This window comes from Chaetodon auriga, chromosome 4, assembly GCF_051107435.1.
Source record: "Chaetodon auriga isolate fChaAug3 chromosome 4, fChaAug3.hap1, whole genome shotgun sequence".
Classification (NCBI taxonomy): domain Eukaryota; kingdom Metazoa; phylum Chordata; class Actinopteri; order Chaetodontiformes; family Chaetodontidae; genus Chaetodon; species Chaetodon auriga.
Window position 1 is genome coordinate 29,801,520 of NC_135077.1, and position 15,741 is coordinate 29,817,260.

Genomic DNA, 15,741 nt, shown 5'->3' on the forward strand with positions numbered 1-15,741 from the left:
AGTCTGCCCTTGTCCTTGGCGGTGGCAGCAGCGTACCAGATGGTGATGGAGGAGGTGAGGATGGACTCGATGATGGCTGTGTAGAAGTGCACCATCATTGTCTTTGGCAGGCTGAATTTCTTCAGCTGCCGTAGGAAGTACATCCTCTGCTGTGCTTTCCTGATGAGGGAGCTGATGTTCGGCTCCCACTTGAGGTTCTGGGAGATGATAGTTCCCAGGAAGCGGAAAGACTCCACAGTGTCAATAGTGGAGTCACAGAGGGTGATGGGGGCGGGTGAGGCTGAGTTCTTCCTGTAGTCCACAACCATCTCCACTGTCTTTAGAGCATTTAGCTCCAGGTTGTTCTGATTGCACCAGGTCACCAGATGGTCAACCTCCCACCTGTAGGCGGACTCGTCGCCATCAGAGATGAGTCCGATGAGGGTGGTGTCGTCCGCAAACTTCAGGAGCTTGACAGACTGGTGACTGGAGGTGCAGCTGTTCGTGTACAGGGAGAAGAGCAGAGGAGAAAGAACACAGCCCTGGGGGGATCCGGTGCTGATGGTCTTAGCGTCGGAGAGGTGTTTCCCCAGCTGCACGCACTGTTTCCTGTCAGACAGGAAGTCTGTGATCCACCTGCAGGTGGAGTTAGGCACGCTCAGCTGGGAGAGCTTCTCCTGAAGCAGAGTTGGGACGATGGTGTTGAAGGCAGAACTGAAATCCACAAACAGGATCCTAGCGTAGGTTCCTGCGGAGTCCAGGTGCTGGAGGATGAAGTGGAGGGCCAAGTTGACTGCATCGTCTACAGACCTGTTGGCTCTGTAGGCAAACTGCAGGGGGTCCAGGAGAGGGTCAGTGATGTCTCTGATGTGTGAGAGCACAAGGCGCTCAAAGGACTTCATGACCACAGAGGTCAGGGCGACGGGTCTGAAGTCATTAAGTCCTGTGGTCCTTGGCTTCTTGGGAACAGGGATGATGGTTGAAGACTTGAAGCAGGCTGGCACGTGACATGTCTCCAGTGAGGTGTTAAAAATGTCTGTGAACACTGGGGACAGCTGATCAGCGCAGTGCTTCAAGGCAGATGGGGAGACAGAATCCGGTCCAGCTGCTTTCCGGGGGTTCTGTCTCCTGAAGAGTCTGTTGACGTCCCTTTCATGGATGGAAAGAGTCGTCACTGAGGTGGGTGGGGAGGGGGAGGGGGGGGCCTTTAAGGTGGGCATTGGTGGAGGTGACTGGAGCTGGAGCTGTTCAGAGGTGTCGTGGGGGATGGTTGCTGGACTGTCCCTTTGTCTTTCAAAGCGGCAGTAGAACTGGTTCAGGTCGTTGGCTAGGCGTCGATCGTTGATGGAGTGGGGGGCTTTAGGCTTGAAGTTAGTGATCTGCCTGAGCCCTTTCCAGACAGACGCAGAGTCGTTAGCTGAGAATTGGTGTTGGAGCTTCTCAGAGTACAGCCGTTTAGCCTCTTTCACCGCCTTGCTAAACTTGTACTTCGACTCTTTGTATCTGTCTTTGTCCCCACTCCTGAAGGTCTCTTCCTTTGCCAACCTTAGCTGCCTGAGTTGGGCTGTGAACCAGGGTTTGTCATTGTTGTAACTCACCCTGGTGCGTGATGGAACACAGGAGTCCTCACAGAAGCTGATGTAGGACGTCACAGTCTCCGTGTACTCATCCAGACTGTTGGTAGCAGTCCTGAACACATCCCAGTCAGTAGAGTCCAAACACGCCTGGAGATCCTCCACAGCCTCACTGGTCCACTTCCTTGATGTCTTCACTACAGGTTTGCAGAGCTTTAGTTTCTGCCTGTATGCAGGAATCAGGTGCACCATGACGTGGTCAGAGTGGCCCAGTGCAGCACGGGGGACGGCGTGATAAGCATCCCTGACGGTGGTGTAACAGTGATCCAGAATGTTCTCCTCTCTGGTCGGGCATTTGATAAACTGTCTGTATTTAGGGAGTTCGTGGGTGAGGTTACCTTTGTTAAAGTCGCCAAGGACAATAACTAAGGAGTCCGGGTTGGTCCGCTCCACACACAGTATCTGGTCCGCGAGCATACGCTGTGCGTCCTGCACGTTGGCTTGCGGCGGGATGTAAACGCCGACCAGAATGAATGAAGCGAACTCACGGGGTGAATAAAAAGGCTTACAGTTAATGGTGAAAGATTCCAGGTCAGGAGAACAGTGCTGCTGGATCACTGTCACGTCCTTGCACCAACCACTGTTGATGTAGAAACAGATTCCTCCACCTTTAGTTTTGCCGGAAAGTTCCGTGTCTCGGTCCGCGCGGTGGAGTTGGAAGCCAGCCAGCTGCAGCGCAGAGTCCGGTATTAATCCACAGAGCCACGTCTCGATGAAGCACAAAACCGCAGATGAAGAAAAGTCCCTGTTTTTACCCAACAGCAGTTGTAATTCCTCCAGTTTGTTGGGCAGTGAACGCACGTTAGAGAGAAATATTCCCGGTAACGCTGTGCGTAGTCCGCGCTGGCGAAGGCGCACGAGCGCGCCGGCTCGTTTTCCTCTCCTCCGGCGTTTCACTGCGTGAGCAAGGGTGAGCACACCTTTGACCAGTATGTCCAAAATTTCCACTGTTGGGAGCAGAAATTTAGGAAATAAATCCTCTGGTGTTGCTCCCCTGATGTTCATGAGCTCTTCTCTGGTGAAAGAGCTCCGGGTACCGTCACAAAAAACAGAGTTAAAACACAAAACAAAACAAAACAACGCGCACCAACACACCGAGGCAGCCGTCCGCGGCGCCATCTTGATCTTACACAGATCTTAAAGGTCTTGGGTGCCTAAAGGGGCGGTAACCCTCGAACACCGTGGTGGACACCGGTGGTCAGGGAAGCCGTCTGACTGAAGAAGGAGTCCTTCCGGGACATGTTAGCTCGGAGGACTCTAGAGGCAGGCAGGGACAGGCAGCAGCTTCCGCCGCAGGGGAGGCAAAACAGCAGGTGTGTGTGTGTGAGTAGCCATGGAGAAGGACTTTTGGTCAGCACCAAGGTGTTTCTGGAAAACCGTCCAGAACCTCAGGAGGGGGAAATGGGGAACCATCCAAGCTGTATACAGTAAGGATGGGACACTGTGGAGGAGGTAGTCAGGCGGTGGAAGGAGCACTTTGAGGAACTCCTGCACCAGACTGATACACCCTCTATGGTAGAGGCAGAGCTGGAAGCTGATGGGGGATCAGCAGCAATTACCCTGGTGGAAGTCACTGAGGTAGTTAAACAACTCCGCAGTGGCAAAGCCCCAGGGATTGATGAGATCTGTCCAGAAATGCTGAAGGCTCTGGGTGTTGAGGGGCTGTCTTGGATGACACGTCTCTTCAACATTACATGGAAGTCTGGGACAGTGCCTAAGGAGTGGCAAATTGGGGTGGTGGTCCCCTTGTTTAAAAAGGGGACCAGAGAGTGTGTATCAACTACAGGGGTATCGCACTACTCAGCCTCCAAGGTGTTGGAAAGGAGGGTTCGGCCAATAGTCGAACCTCAGATTGAAGAGGAACAATGCGGGTTCCGTCCTGGCCGCGGAACAACGGACCAGCTCTTCACTCTTGCAAAGATCCTGGAGGGGGCCTGGGAGCATGCTCATCCGGTCTCCATGTGTTTTGTGTACTTGGAGAAGGCATATGACTGGGTCCCCTGGGAGATATTGTGGGAGGTAGGGCATATGGGGTGAGGGGGGCACTTTTTTGGGCCATCCAATCTTCATATGCCCAAAGCAAGAGCTGTGTTCAGGTACTCAGCAGCAAGTCGGACTTGTTTCCGGTGGGGGTTGGCCTCTGTCAGGGCTGTGCTTTGACCTCCGGCACTCACTGGATCGGTTCGCAGCCAAGTGTGAAGCGGCTGGGATGAGGATTAGCACCTCTAAATCTGAGGCCGTGGTTCTCAGCAGGAAACTGATGGATTGCCTACTCCGGGTAGGGAATGAGTCCTTACCCCAAGTGAAGGAGTTTAAGTACCTCGGATCTTGTTCACGAGTGAGGGGACAATGGAGCGTGAGATTGGTCGGAGAATCGGAGCAGCAGGGGCAATATTGCATTCCCTCTACCGCACCGTTGTGACAAAAAGAGAGCTGAGCCAGAAGGCAAAGCTCTCGATCTACCAGTCAATCTTCGTTCCGACTCTCACCTGTGGTCATGAGGGTTGGATCATGAACGAAAGAACTAGATCGCGGGTAAAAGCGGCCGAAATGGGTTTCCTCAGGAGGGTGGCTGGTGTCTCGCTTAGAGATAGGGTGAGAAGCTCAGTCATCCGTGAGGGACTTGGAGTAAAGCCACTGCTCCTTTGCATTGAAAGGAGCCAGTTAAGGTGGTTCGGGCATCTGGTAAGGATGCCCCCTGGGCACCTCCCCAGGGAGGTGTTCCAGGCACGTCCAGCTAGGAGGAGACCACGGGGAAGACCCTGGACGAGGTGGAGAGATTTTATCTCCACACTGGCCTGGGAACGCCTCGGGATCCCCCAGTCAGAGCTGGTTAATGTGGCCCGGGAAAGGGAAGTTTGGGGTCCCCTGCTGAAGCTGTTGCCCCTGTGAAGATGAGATGAGATGAGACAATGTTCTGTGCAGAGTGAACGGGCACTGCACTAGTCCCTGGTCACAGCAGTAGTGTAGTGGTGGTGGTGATAGTAGTACTGATAAAGTAGTATACTATATTACAAGATAAACTAGTAGCAGTAAAAGGAGAAGAAACAATTGTTGTAGTAGCAATTACTGTATTCATAGGTGCAGTACAACAGTAGCGCTAGTGTGTAGCTTATTGTGAGGGAATTTTCTATCACAGGCCTTCTGTACAGTTAGGTGCCCAAAGGTCTCAAGGTTGGACAACACAGAGATACATTAACATAATATTTACAGGCCATTCTAGCAGACAGCAGATAGGAATTCTCTCCCCCTGTTCTTACTATGGAGGTAGCCAAGGTCTTACAGATAAACTGTACAGACAGAGACTGGACCAATTCAAGGAGGAATGCTCGAGGTCACATTTTAATAAGGAATTAGGTCAAAGTGTCCTCAGTTACAGGGTTGGATGTCAGGGCATACGTAAGTATGGGAGGAGCTATTCAATTCAATTTAATTCAACTTTCCTTTATTTGTCCCGCGAGGGGAAATTCCAAATTACAGCAGCATCAATAAAGTGGATAGAGTAGTGTGACAAGTGCAAAATTAAACACAACAAGTATATAAAAAAGAGTGCGAAACGCCATCCTAAAAAATAAAATTGACTGATATGATAATGAAAGACTGTATATACAGGTTGTATTGCACAGATGATTGCACTGATTATTGCATATTGTATATTGCACTATTGTTTGGTTTTGACTATGCAATAGAGTACCAGAAATGTAGAAGGTAGATAGAATATAGAATATCCATAATAGGGAATAGTTCAAGTAAAAAGCAAGACATGTGACATTGGGGGGTATTAATACACCCCATTAGAAGGAACATCTTTAGAATTTGGTGTGGCACTACCTTGGTTCACTTGTGGACATGGTGTTGCTTGTCATCTTCTCCTTGCATTAAGCCTACAATAAATACTTCTGCAAAAGACATCTGAAGTCTCCTGGTGAACTCCTCCCTTCAGTTCACAAGAATTTCCACCACACTTATGTGTCTCTAGGTAAATACATTGGTTGCCAGGGTGTTACCAGGTGGTGGTGATGGTCGTAAGATGAAACCAAGCAGAAATATTGATGAAATGTTTGTGAATGTGAGCGCTTGTGTTATGTAATTTTGTTGCATTTCTAACAAAGCTGGCTCAGTGCAGAGCAGGCACGCATATTTTCCTATGCAACCATTACATGCCTCCAATCCACCACCACCACTATGTGCTTCACCTGTGCCTCCATCACCACATTCCCACCATGCAGGTACTCATTCCACCTGAGTGCTGTGCACTACGGCGAAATTTAGAACTGTGTACCACCTCATTACAACGTGCCTCATCTGCTGTTCCCCGGATCTCCCGGCTACAAACTACCACCTTGCATATTCAAATAAATTCCTTTTTTTTTTAAATTCCCTGTCAGCGTGTCTGTCCTTGAGTCCAATTCCTACCCGAATCATAACATGATATTATGATGAAGTAATTTTTGGTTTGGCTCATCATCATTTGGAATATTTGATACTTTAATGTGCAGCATTTAACAATTTAAGGATAAGATTTTAATTTGTCTTTTCTTCATTTAAAATCATGGCAATGAATGCTATAGAAAAACAAGGTAGGCAATACATTGCATCTCTTGTTTCCTGGTGGTTTGTGGCTCCAGTTGAACATTGAATCTCTAACAGTGGTCCTTTAAGGCTTAGGCTGACTCCACACGGGACCTAAAATGGCTGATTCAGAGATTGATGCCTTTAAGCCTATTATTGTGAGCCCACTAATGAAGATCAGGGTCCATCTACTGAATATGGACGGTTCCCAAGGTGTAATAGCAACCCAGTTTCAGATCGGTGAGACTATCCTTGAATTTTCTCAAACATCACCAAGACCATTTACACTTACATTTACACTCACCTAACAGAGCCAAGCCCTTCACCTGACCCATACTTCTCATAAAGGGTACCAAATCCCTTTTCCTTTTGCATATTAGCTAAACCCCTCACAAAGCCAAATAGCCACGACTCAGGGGCTAGACCTGAAAAGAATAGGTGGCTGACTAGTATGGGATTCATATGCCACATTTACATTTGCAGTCTCCCTTCAAGGGTTCAAATTAGTAGACATTTCTGGAGCAGTTGTATTTCTGATTTGGGTGATCTCCAAGCCAGCATTTTTGAGGAAAAGAAAAAGAGCTGGATGAGCTGGAAGAACTTCAAAGACAAAGGCAGGAAGACAAGGAGCTTGATAAACACTGTAAATTAATTGATGACAAAGCCAGAGTTGTTCAGTATAGGCAAGAAGATGCACACAGGGAGGATGAGAGAATTGTCATACAGTTAACATGAACTGATGCATTCGTATTTAAGAACAAGAGCTTGAATCAGGGCAACTTGTGTATAGTTTTATTAGACCTAATCTGTCTGAAGATGATCACCCTGGTGGAGCCTCTGCTCCTACTCCCTCATTCTCCATGATAAATGCAAACAAATCAGCCACAGTGCCATTTACATCCTCTCACTCAGAGCTCCTTTACATGGAAAAACCCAACCATTCCCATAAAGTGCTGAAAGTTGTAAGTGTATTTCTCTACAATGGGGAGAGGACCCTCACAACCCATGCAGTCCTTGATGATGTTGCAGACAGATCTGTTCTGCTCTACCAAGCTGTCCAGTGTTTTGGCCCTGCAATCTCACTACTCACAGTGAAACAGGTTATAGTACAACTGAATGGAACATCTGTATCCTTTAAAATTTCTCCTGTCAACCAGCCAACTGAAAGGCACATTATCAATGGAGTATTCACGGGTCTCATATAGCCTCAAAATGCCAGCTATCGATCCCTATTTGGTGACAATTGGTGAACCTCTGAACAGACTTCACAACAATCCTATCATCACTCATGTCTGACTCCTGTCGCTACAAGGTGTTTGTTGGCACAAAGGTAGCTTAGATTCATACTTGACTGAGAGGAAGAGCTGGAGATATATAGACTAAAATGAGACACAAAGATTCATCTCATGCAAAGGGAAACCATTTGAATGTCTTTGTGACCGCGTTATTCAATTCAGAGCATGAGAGGCAGAACTGCAAAATGCCCTCCAGGCCATAGCATCAGATTTGAAACAGCAACTGGCCCACACACAAGTGAACAATTCTGCTCCACATTTTGGTGGAAGCTGGGAACAAGAGATAAAATCAATTACAATGGCTCTCCAAGTTGCATTGGGAAACCAACTAACAACAGAAGCAGTTAAAGGCATTCTGAATTCAAAATGTCTCAGATTTATTTCCTCTGACCTTGCTGATCCAGCCAAGTCACACCAAATATGCTGCTGACTGGATGGTTCAACTCCTCTCTCCCTCAGGCAATCTACTGTGCAAATGAATGCCTTGGCAGGAGACGATGGCATCACAGTCAGATCATAGCTCATCATTTCTAGACAGCCTTCACCTTCTATACTATCAGACCAGGCAAAAATGGGAGATTGGATTAAGGTCAGTTGTGATAATAGTTGACCTGCAACATCCTCAAGCATCATTACCTTTTGGAAAGATAATTGAAACCTACCCAGGATAACTGAAACCTACCTGGGAAAGAATGGAAAAATGCACAGTGCTAAAATCATTATTCAAGGTTGCCCTATTTCCAGATTAATCCCACTCCCTGAAAGTACAGAAACTGCAAATTCTATTTCTTATTATTCCACAGGGAAACCCAATGTGCTGTTTCAACATACTTGTGGTATAATACCTTCCACTTTATTTCCCACTTTACTGTAGCCTTTGGTTCATCATCATTTTGAATATTTATGGTACTTAAATGTGCAAAATTGAATATGATTTCAAGGCAAGATATTGAAATTTCTTTTCTCTGTTTAGAACCATGGTAAATAATGTAAAATAAAGTAGACAATAGATTGTAACCCTTGTTTCCTGGTGGTTTGTGGCTCCAGTAGAACCTTAAATCAGTAACACCTGTCTTAACATGAATCTATTGTAGGTCTACTGACATACACAACAAAAGAACTATATTGTTAAATGACTAAAAGATCATCTGACCTGTTTCTAGCTTGTGCTGTGTCACTTGAACAGTCTTACTTGGGGTAGTTTACCTGATGCAGCTTGAGTGGCAGCCAGAGGCACTCAGTAGAGAGCAGAAGAAGATGAGGAGGAAGGGGAGGAAGATACAGATGGAGAAAGCACAAAGAATGTAGACCAACATGTCTGAGTAGCTGCTCTCCCAGAAGACAGCACACAGCATCTCTGCAGGGTCATACCTGAAGTACAATGAAGGCATGATGGAAATGAACGGAGTAGAAACAACATGAACATGGAGCACTAATTAAAGCCATTGAATAAACGACATACTTGATCCAGGCATAGACAACAGGGACACTCCCGAACACCACCCCTGTCACCCAAGAAGCCAAGCATGCTGTGACCATGACAACAAAGCAAGCATTTCCTGTGGAGACCATGCCAATCAGCCGCTGCACACAGAGGATAGCTGTAAAGGAATAAAGAAAATGTTAAACTAATTGCATCAAAAGAATTATGGGACTGTTGCCTATTATAAAGGTACTAATACAGCGATATGGCTACTACTTTAGTACCCTATACAACAATGGTTATCATGATTAGTATTTGCATCAGAAGCTAGTGAAAAGAAATACACCAAAATATTGATGCTGCTTTCAGTTTTAGCTTAATTCAAAAGGGCACTGTATCTTCTGGCCTCTGTGAAGGTCAGTTTGTCCATTTCTTATTCTTTATTGTTCCCTTCAAATCTCCAGTCTTCTACAAGTGCTATCAGCTCCCACTGCACATATGTAGGTACGAGCGCTGTCTATATCTCAAGTTCTTAAGTATGGTTGTACCTTTAAAGATTAAGTCTTAATTGATCAAGATTGAACTATTAAATCTCAGACACAAAACTTTGAAGCTGCATTAAATTTGTTAAAAGTCTAGCGTTATTCTATATTTTTCTTCTTTTCAGCAAATACCATGGAAAGACCAAATCCAAAACAATGTCTGAGTCCATGCTTTGTGACTTGTTGTCTCATCTCCAAAGCCATTGGCTTAAACTGATAATGTAAATCTTCAAAAATAGATAGTTTCTTTTTTAAAAGAGAAGAAAGTAATTTTGTAAAATAGCTGTTTATTGTAGTTTTCATCAAACAAATAGGAGGAAATAGTGTATTTGTTAGGAAATATATTCAGTGGTGGATTAATCCACATTTGGTGCTCTAGTGAGTATTTGGTGCAGAAGGACAGTGGATGTGGGACTGAGTCAAAATGTGTGTTCATGGTAATAAAGGAAAGTGTCATCCTGTGCAATAATGTGGCTTATTGATGTGCTTTTAATAGTCTTTGGACAACAATGGAGCTCTATAGCACAGAGAAAGAAGATACATTTATTATGCATTGATACACACACAATATTTATTAAGGGATACATTCACTGTTAGTTTGGCTCTGCATGTAAGATCTGTTAGGTAAAATATAAATGTAGAGAAAAGATAGACCCATCATCAGATGTTTACACTTTAACTGTTGAAAATGACTCATATTTTAAACTGAATCACTGAAGGTATCACTCACTCAAAAACCACATTCTTACCATTGTTTTTCAGTGGCACACCTATCCCGCACACCTCCCTTTTTTAGATTCAACTTTACTGTTATTGTGAAAGAGTACCAGAAGTGCAAATAGTCATAATATCCAAAATATAAATACGTACAGGTAGTGCAATTGGCATGAGGTATAAACAGTTGTAAGAGGGGGTGTCAGTGTCAATGGGAGGGTGGTGGGGTTTGGTGGTGGGGGGGGCAGAGTTCAGCAGGGTCACAGCGCTGGGGAGACAGAAAGCTGTTCCTGTGCCTGTTCATGCAAGAACAGAGGCTCCTGAACCTCTTCCCAGATGGGAGGGAGGCAAACAGTCCATGGTTGGGGTGGGGGCTGCCACTGCTGATGCTGCATGCCCCTATTAGATACCGTTTGCACTGGAGGTCATAGATGGCAGTTAGCTGGGCACCAGTGATGTATTGGGCGGTTTTCACCTCCCATTGCAGGGCCTTCCACTCAAAGGCTTTGCAGCTGCTGTACCATACTGAGATACAGTTGGTCAGGATGCTCTCGATGGTGCAGCGGTAGAAGTTAAGTAGGATTTGACGAGCCAGGTTAACTTGCTTCAGTCTCCTCAGGAAGTAGAGGCACTGTTGAGCCTTCCTTTTCAGAGTGGAGGAGTTTAGGGTACAGGAGAGGTCCACAGAGATGTGGACTCCCAGGAACTTGAAGCTAGAGACACGTTCAAACTCACTCCTGTCAATGTGAATGGGGGTGTTACTGCAGCCTTTAGTTTTCCTGTAGTCCATGATAAGCTCCTTGGTCTTCTTGAAGTTGAGGGTCAGGTTCTTGTCGGTGCACCACATCACCAGCTGCTGAACCTCATCCCTGTAGGCTGACTCATCGTTGTTTTTAATCAAGCCTATCACTGTGGTGTTGTCTGCGAACTTGACGATGGAGTTGGAGCTATGCACAGACACCCAGTCGTGGGCGAAGAGAGAGTAGAGGAGAGGGCTCAGCACACAGCCCTGTGGGACGCCGGTGTTCAGGTCAGGGTGGCGGAGGTCGGGTTGTCTAACCTAACAGATTGTTGTCTGTTGGTCAGGAAGTCCAGGGTTTAGTTGCAGAGGGAGGTGTTGATGCTGAGGTTAGTGAGCTTGTTGATCAGCTTGGAGGGGATGACTGTGTTGAATGCTGAGCTGAAGTCAATGAACAGCATCCTTGCGTAGGTGTTGTTGTTGTGCTGTGGAGATGGCATCCTCCATTGACCTGTTTGGTCGGTGGGCAAACTGATGGGGGTCCATGGTGGGGTGAAACAGCATTTGAGGTAGGTCAAGACCAGCCTATCGAAGCACTTGGTGATGATGGGGGTGAGTACAACAGGGCAGAAGTTATTAAGGCCCATTGCAGCTGACTGCTTAGGAACTGGCACCATGGTGGTGCCAGTGACAGGTTGAAGATGTTAGTGAAGACCCCAGCCAGCTGTTCTGCACAGGCCTTGAGCATGCAGCAGGGGCCAGCAGCCTTACAGACGTTCACCTTGCTGAGTGCAGAATGCACGTCATGAGTGGAGAGCATGAGGGGCTGTTCTTCTGGGTGGGGAGCAGTTTTGATGGCTGGTTGTCTGTTGTCTCAGTCGAAGCAAGCATAGAAGTTGTTGAGGTCATCAGGGAGGGAAGCATTGCTGGTTGGTGGGGCTGTACTTCACATTTCTTGGCTTTTTTTTGTGAGAAAAGATTTGAAATTTTCATCTTTTTGTCACATGACAAGGACTCTCACCACTCTTCAGTTCTCTTCATTTTTACATTTTTATTTGGACTTCTTTGGTGTTTTGAGCCGCACATCTCGCCCATTGACCTTTCTCTGTGTGGGTGTCCCTTAAAACAGTCTTTCATAATCTTCTTTATCCAACACACAGCTGTATCAGATTGGCTCAAGTAGGAATTCTCCTAAACACAAATATGTTCATTTATTTTCCAAATATTTTTGTTGTCTAAGGATTCTGAGCTACTCCGCTGTTTGTCCATGCACTCCATTGGAACTACAGATGTACTTTTTGGGGCAGAAGTATGTCTGGTTGGGAATTACAGCCCGAAAATTGTCACTTGGAATCTAAATTTGCTTAATAGCCACAAAACCCCCGTAGTTTGAGAATCAATGGTGGGTTCTTTGCAGAAACACAAAACAGAATCTCAATCCAGTTGAGTTTGTATTGTGGTAAATATCCCCTTATTGTTCTGGAATATTTTATTTTTCAATCTGTGTATTGACACTAATGCTACATTCACATTTATATTCATATTCATATACCATCAGAAATCTACAATTCTCATGAATCAATTGATGCAAAACACTTCAAGATCCAATCCCAACAGGAGGCACAACAATTGCCAACAGCAGATAAACAACCATGTTTAAAATTGAGAAAACTCACTGATAATGTCTCTATGATCCACAGATTGATGACACAAAAACTGTCTGGTAACTTCGACAAAGATCCACACAATCCACTGCAGTAAAAATATTTTGTCCAAAAATGACAATAATCTACAGAAAGGTGTTTTCTCTTTTCAAATTGGCAGTTAATACGCTCTTTTTCCTCTCGTCTTTTGTGTTTCCCCATTACAACTTCCAGAAATGCAGAGAGAGGGGCATTTTATTGTCGTCAGTTATTCCCTGGAGTCTCAGATTTCAAATGACACCTCACTTGACCAAATCACGATCTGGCACATGAAGCCTAGCAACCACAGTGGCCTATAACAGTCTGAGTTTAACAGAAGCGCCTCCTTCTGTTCTTTGAGAAGATCGAGCACAGCCAATTTTGCAGATGACTGATGCTTCAAATAGCCAATGGAATTATAAACACACTCATATGCTACTTCAGTGGGTTATTTACAGCTCTGGTCGAAGTCTTTTTCCCATCGAACTGTGTTTTCCCTTTAACCTACTCCCAAGCTTATCCCTAACCCTGACCAGTTGGAACAATAGAGAGCAGAATTCTAACAGAAAGGGAACGTTATTCAGCAGGGGAACAGACTTTGAAACAACACCAACACCTCAAACGAAAGATTTCAGTGATAACATCGATATTTGCCTTCTATTTTTAGTGTGTGTTCAATCTTCTACTACTCAATGCCAGTAGTGATTCACACAGTGATTCTGACTGCTGGGGATAAAAGTTCAGAGCATAACCTTTCAAAAGAGAGACCATGCATGTACTCCAAAGAACAGCTATCAATTTACTTTCAATATGCCTTAGATCGGTGCCTGGACTGGTATGGGGATATACATACCAGTGTTCATTAAATGAACAAAATATCTAGTTCCAGAGAGCATGTAGACCAATGAATTCATTAATGTGAGGAGGCAAAAAATTGTAAGGCTTCCACTTATGGCTGTCATCGAATATTCTAAATTCAAATATATATTTGAATTGTAAAAAATCCCAACATTCAGTTGTGAAAATGAGTATTTGATTGTGGAACACAACACAGCACTGCACTGAGGTTTGATCCTTGGCCTTGGCAGTCCACGTGCTTAAGTATCCTTTGGCAAGATACTGAACCCCAAACCTTCCCCCGATGCTGTGCGATTGGTGTTTGAATTCATATGTACGTCGCTTTGGATAAAAGCTTCTGCCAAATGAATTGTAATTGTAGTTGCAATTGAATACACTTCATGATGGACAGAAGTCACAAAACCAGAGTTTCTGTTGTTCAGAACCTTTTTTTTTTCAGTGAAAATCTGTTGGAGTCCCAAATATTTAAACCTCTCAGTCACAATGTCAGGTGAAAATAATTCCCGAGTTAGACATTAGTGTGTGATATTCTGGCTCTAGACACTTTTGCTTCTCTGATGTCTACCAATCCAGAGTTGATGATGATTTTTGGAACAATGAAATATGATCCAAGAACGTTTGGGTGATAGTTGAGTTACTATGGTTCCGGGGTCCAGTGTCCTCTTTTCATGCCATTATCAGTTATGTAAAACTGTTTCTCCTTGTGGAAAATGGACGTGTAGTGTTAGAGCATGTGAAAAGTATCAAATACGTGAGTCTCACAGTCAATACATGAGGGCTGGTAGCCCTGTGTGACTTGTAGATACAAATTGAATTGGTATTTCAACAGTTCTCTTCAGGGAGCATTTACGCTGGACGAAGGGCCAGTGGGCCTCAGTGCTGGTCTCTGATGAAAGTCGATTCACATTGAGCAGAAATGATGGCCGCCAACGATGTTGGAGATGTCAAGGAGAGCGTTATGCATCAGCCACTGTTGTCACCAGACGAGCCTTTGGTTGTGGTGGTGTTACAGTGTGGGCAGGTGTGTCTAGTCAATACAGAACTGCCCTACACTTTGTGAATGGTACAGTGACAAGCCCATACTTCCATACTACCCGAATAACATCATTAATCCAGTCATTGTGCCCCAGCATGAACAACACAGGCCTAATTTCATCTTCATGGACAACAATGTCCATGTCCAGCCCATCGAGGTCGCATCATTAGGGAACGGCTGTTGGAGACTGGGTTATCTCAAATGGAGTGACCTGCACTTTCTCCAGACCTGAATCTCATAGAAAACCTATGGGATCAGCTGAGTCGCTGTGTAGAGGCTCGTAACTCTGTACCCCAAAACCTCAATGACCTGAGGGCTGCCCTTCAAGAACAGTGGGATACCATGCCTCAGCAGACAATAAGTCGACTTGTGAACAGCATGAGATGTCGTTCAAGATGATGCTCAAGGGCGCTTGAGAAGTTAATGACAACATTGACATTTTTTGTTGTGGTATACCCACCACTATTGCTGGCTTTTGTTTCAATAAATTGTTTGAGATGAGGTAATCACCACTGCATGCTTATACTTAAATGCTCTACTTTCATGATAATGTCACTGTAGCGTGAACTTTTTACATTTTCCATAAATTTCACCTGAAAGCCAAATATCCCTAACTTTTTCTGAGTAGTGTATAGCTGGATCAATAAATATTAGATTATCCCGAAATTTATATAAGCTTTAATGTTAATTACTGTAAAGCTTTATCTGTTACTGTGGTTTCTAGTGTATGGATACCATGATGACGTAGTCTCCTTGACTGTATATAGAGCTGTGTGGTACCTATGCTCCCTATGGAGGATGTGATGAAGGCAAACTTCAGCAGGCTGACGACCTCACACCATGGTGAACTCTGACCTCCTGTCAACATGGCCAAAAGGGAGCCAGAGATGATGAGGAGGGAGCAGCCTTCATAACAGTAATAGAATATAGTAGTTCATTATCAGAGATTATGGCTTTCTGCATTACATGTCAAATACTGTGAAGAATGAAAATGAAATGATGAGATGGGCTGAGAGATGGTCAGACACACCAAGAAAGTCATGCACAATACATAATTTTGTAATGCACGAATGGCTGTAAGTTGTACCAAAATCAGACAAGGTGAGACTGATGAAAGGAAGCCAATAACAACAGCAGAACTGACCCCTGCACTGAAATTAAAGACAGAACAAGAGAGGTGAACATATTGTTGCTGAGATCAAACATCAATGAATGACCACCCACAACATTACATTAATTTTAACCATGACCCATGATGGTCTTCTGT

General features: G+C 45.0%; 1 protein-coding gene across 1 annotated transcript in view; it reads right to left on the bottom strand.

Annotated features, from left to right (window-relative positions):
• The window catches only part of LOC143319096 (uncharacterized), a 44,966-nt gene that overhangs the window by 24,881 nt on the left and 4,344 nt on the right, over positions 1–15,741 (bottom strand). Inside the window, exons 3-6 of the mRNA XM_076727689.1 lie at positions 15,562–15,625; positions 15,255–15,380; positions 8,943–9,081; positions 8,706–8,851 (exon numbers count right to left, since the gene is read on the bottom strand). Coding sequence (XP_076583804.1) covers positions 8,706–8,851; positions 8,943–9,081; positions 15,255–15,380; positions 15,562–15,625 — 475 coding nt within the window. The remainder of the gene's footprint in view (positions 1–8,705; positions 8,852–8,942; positions 9,082–15,254; positions 15,381–15,561; positions 15,626–15,741) is intronic.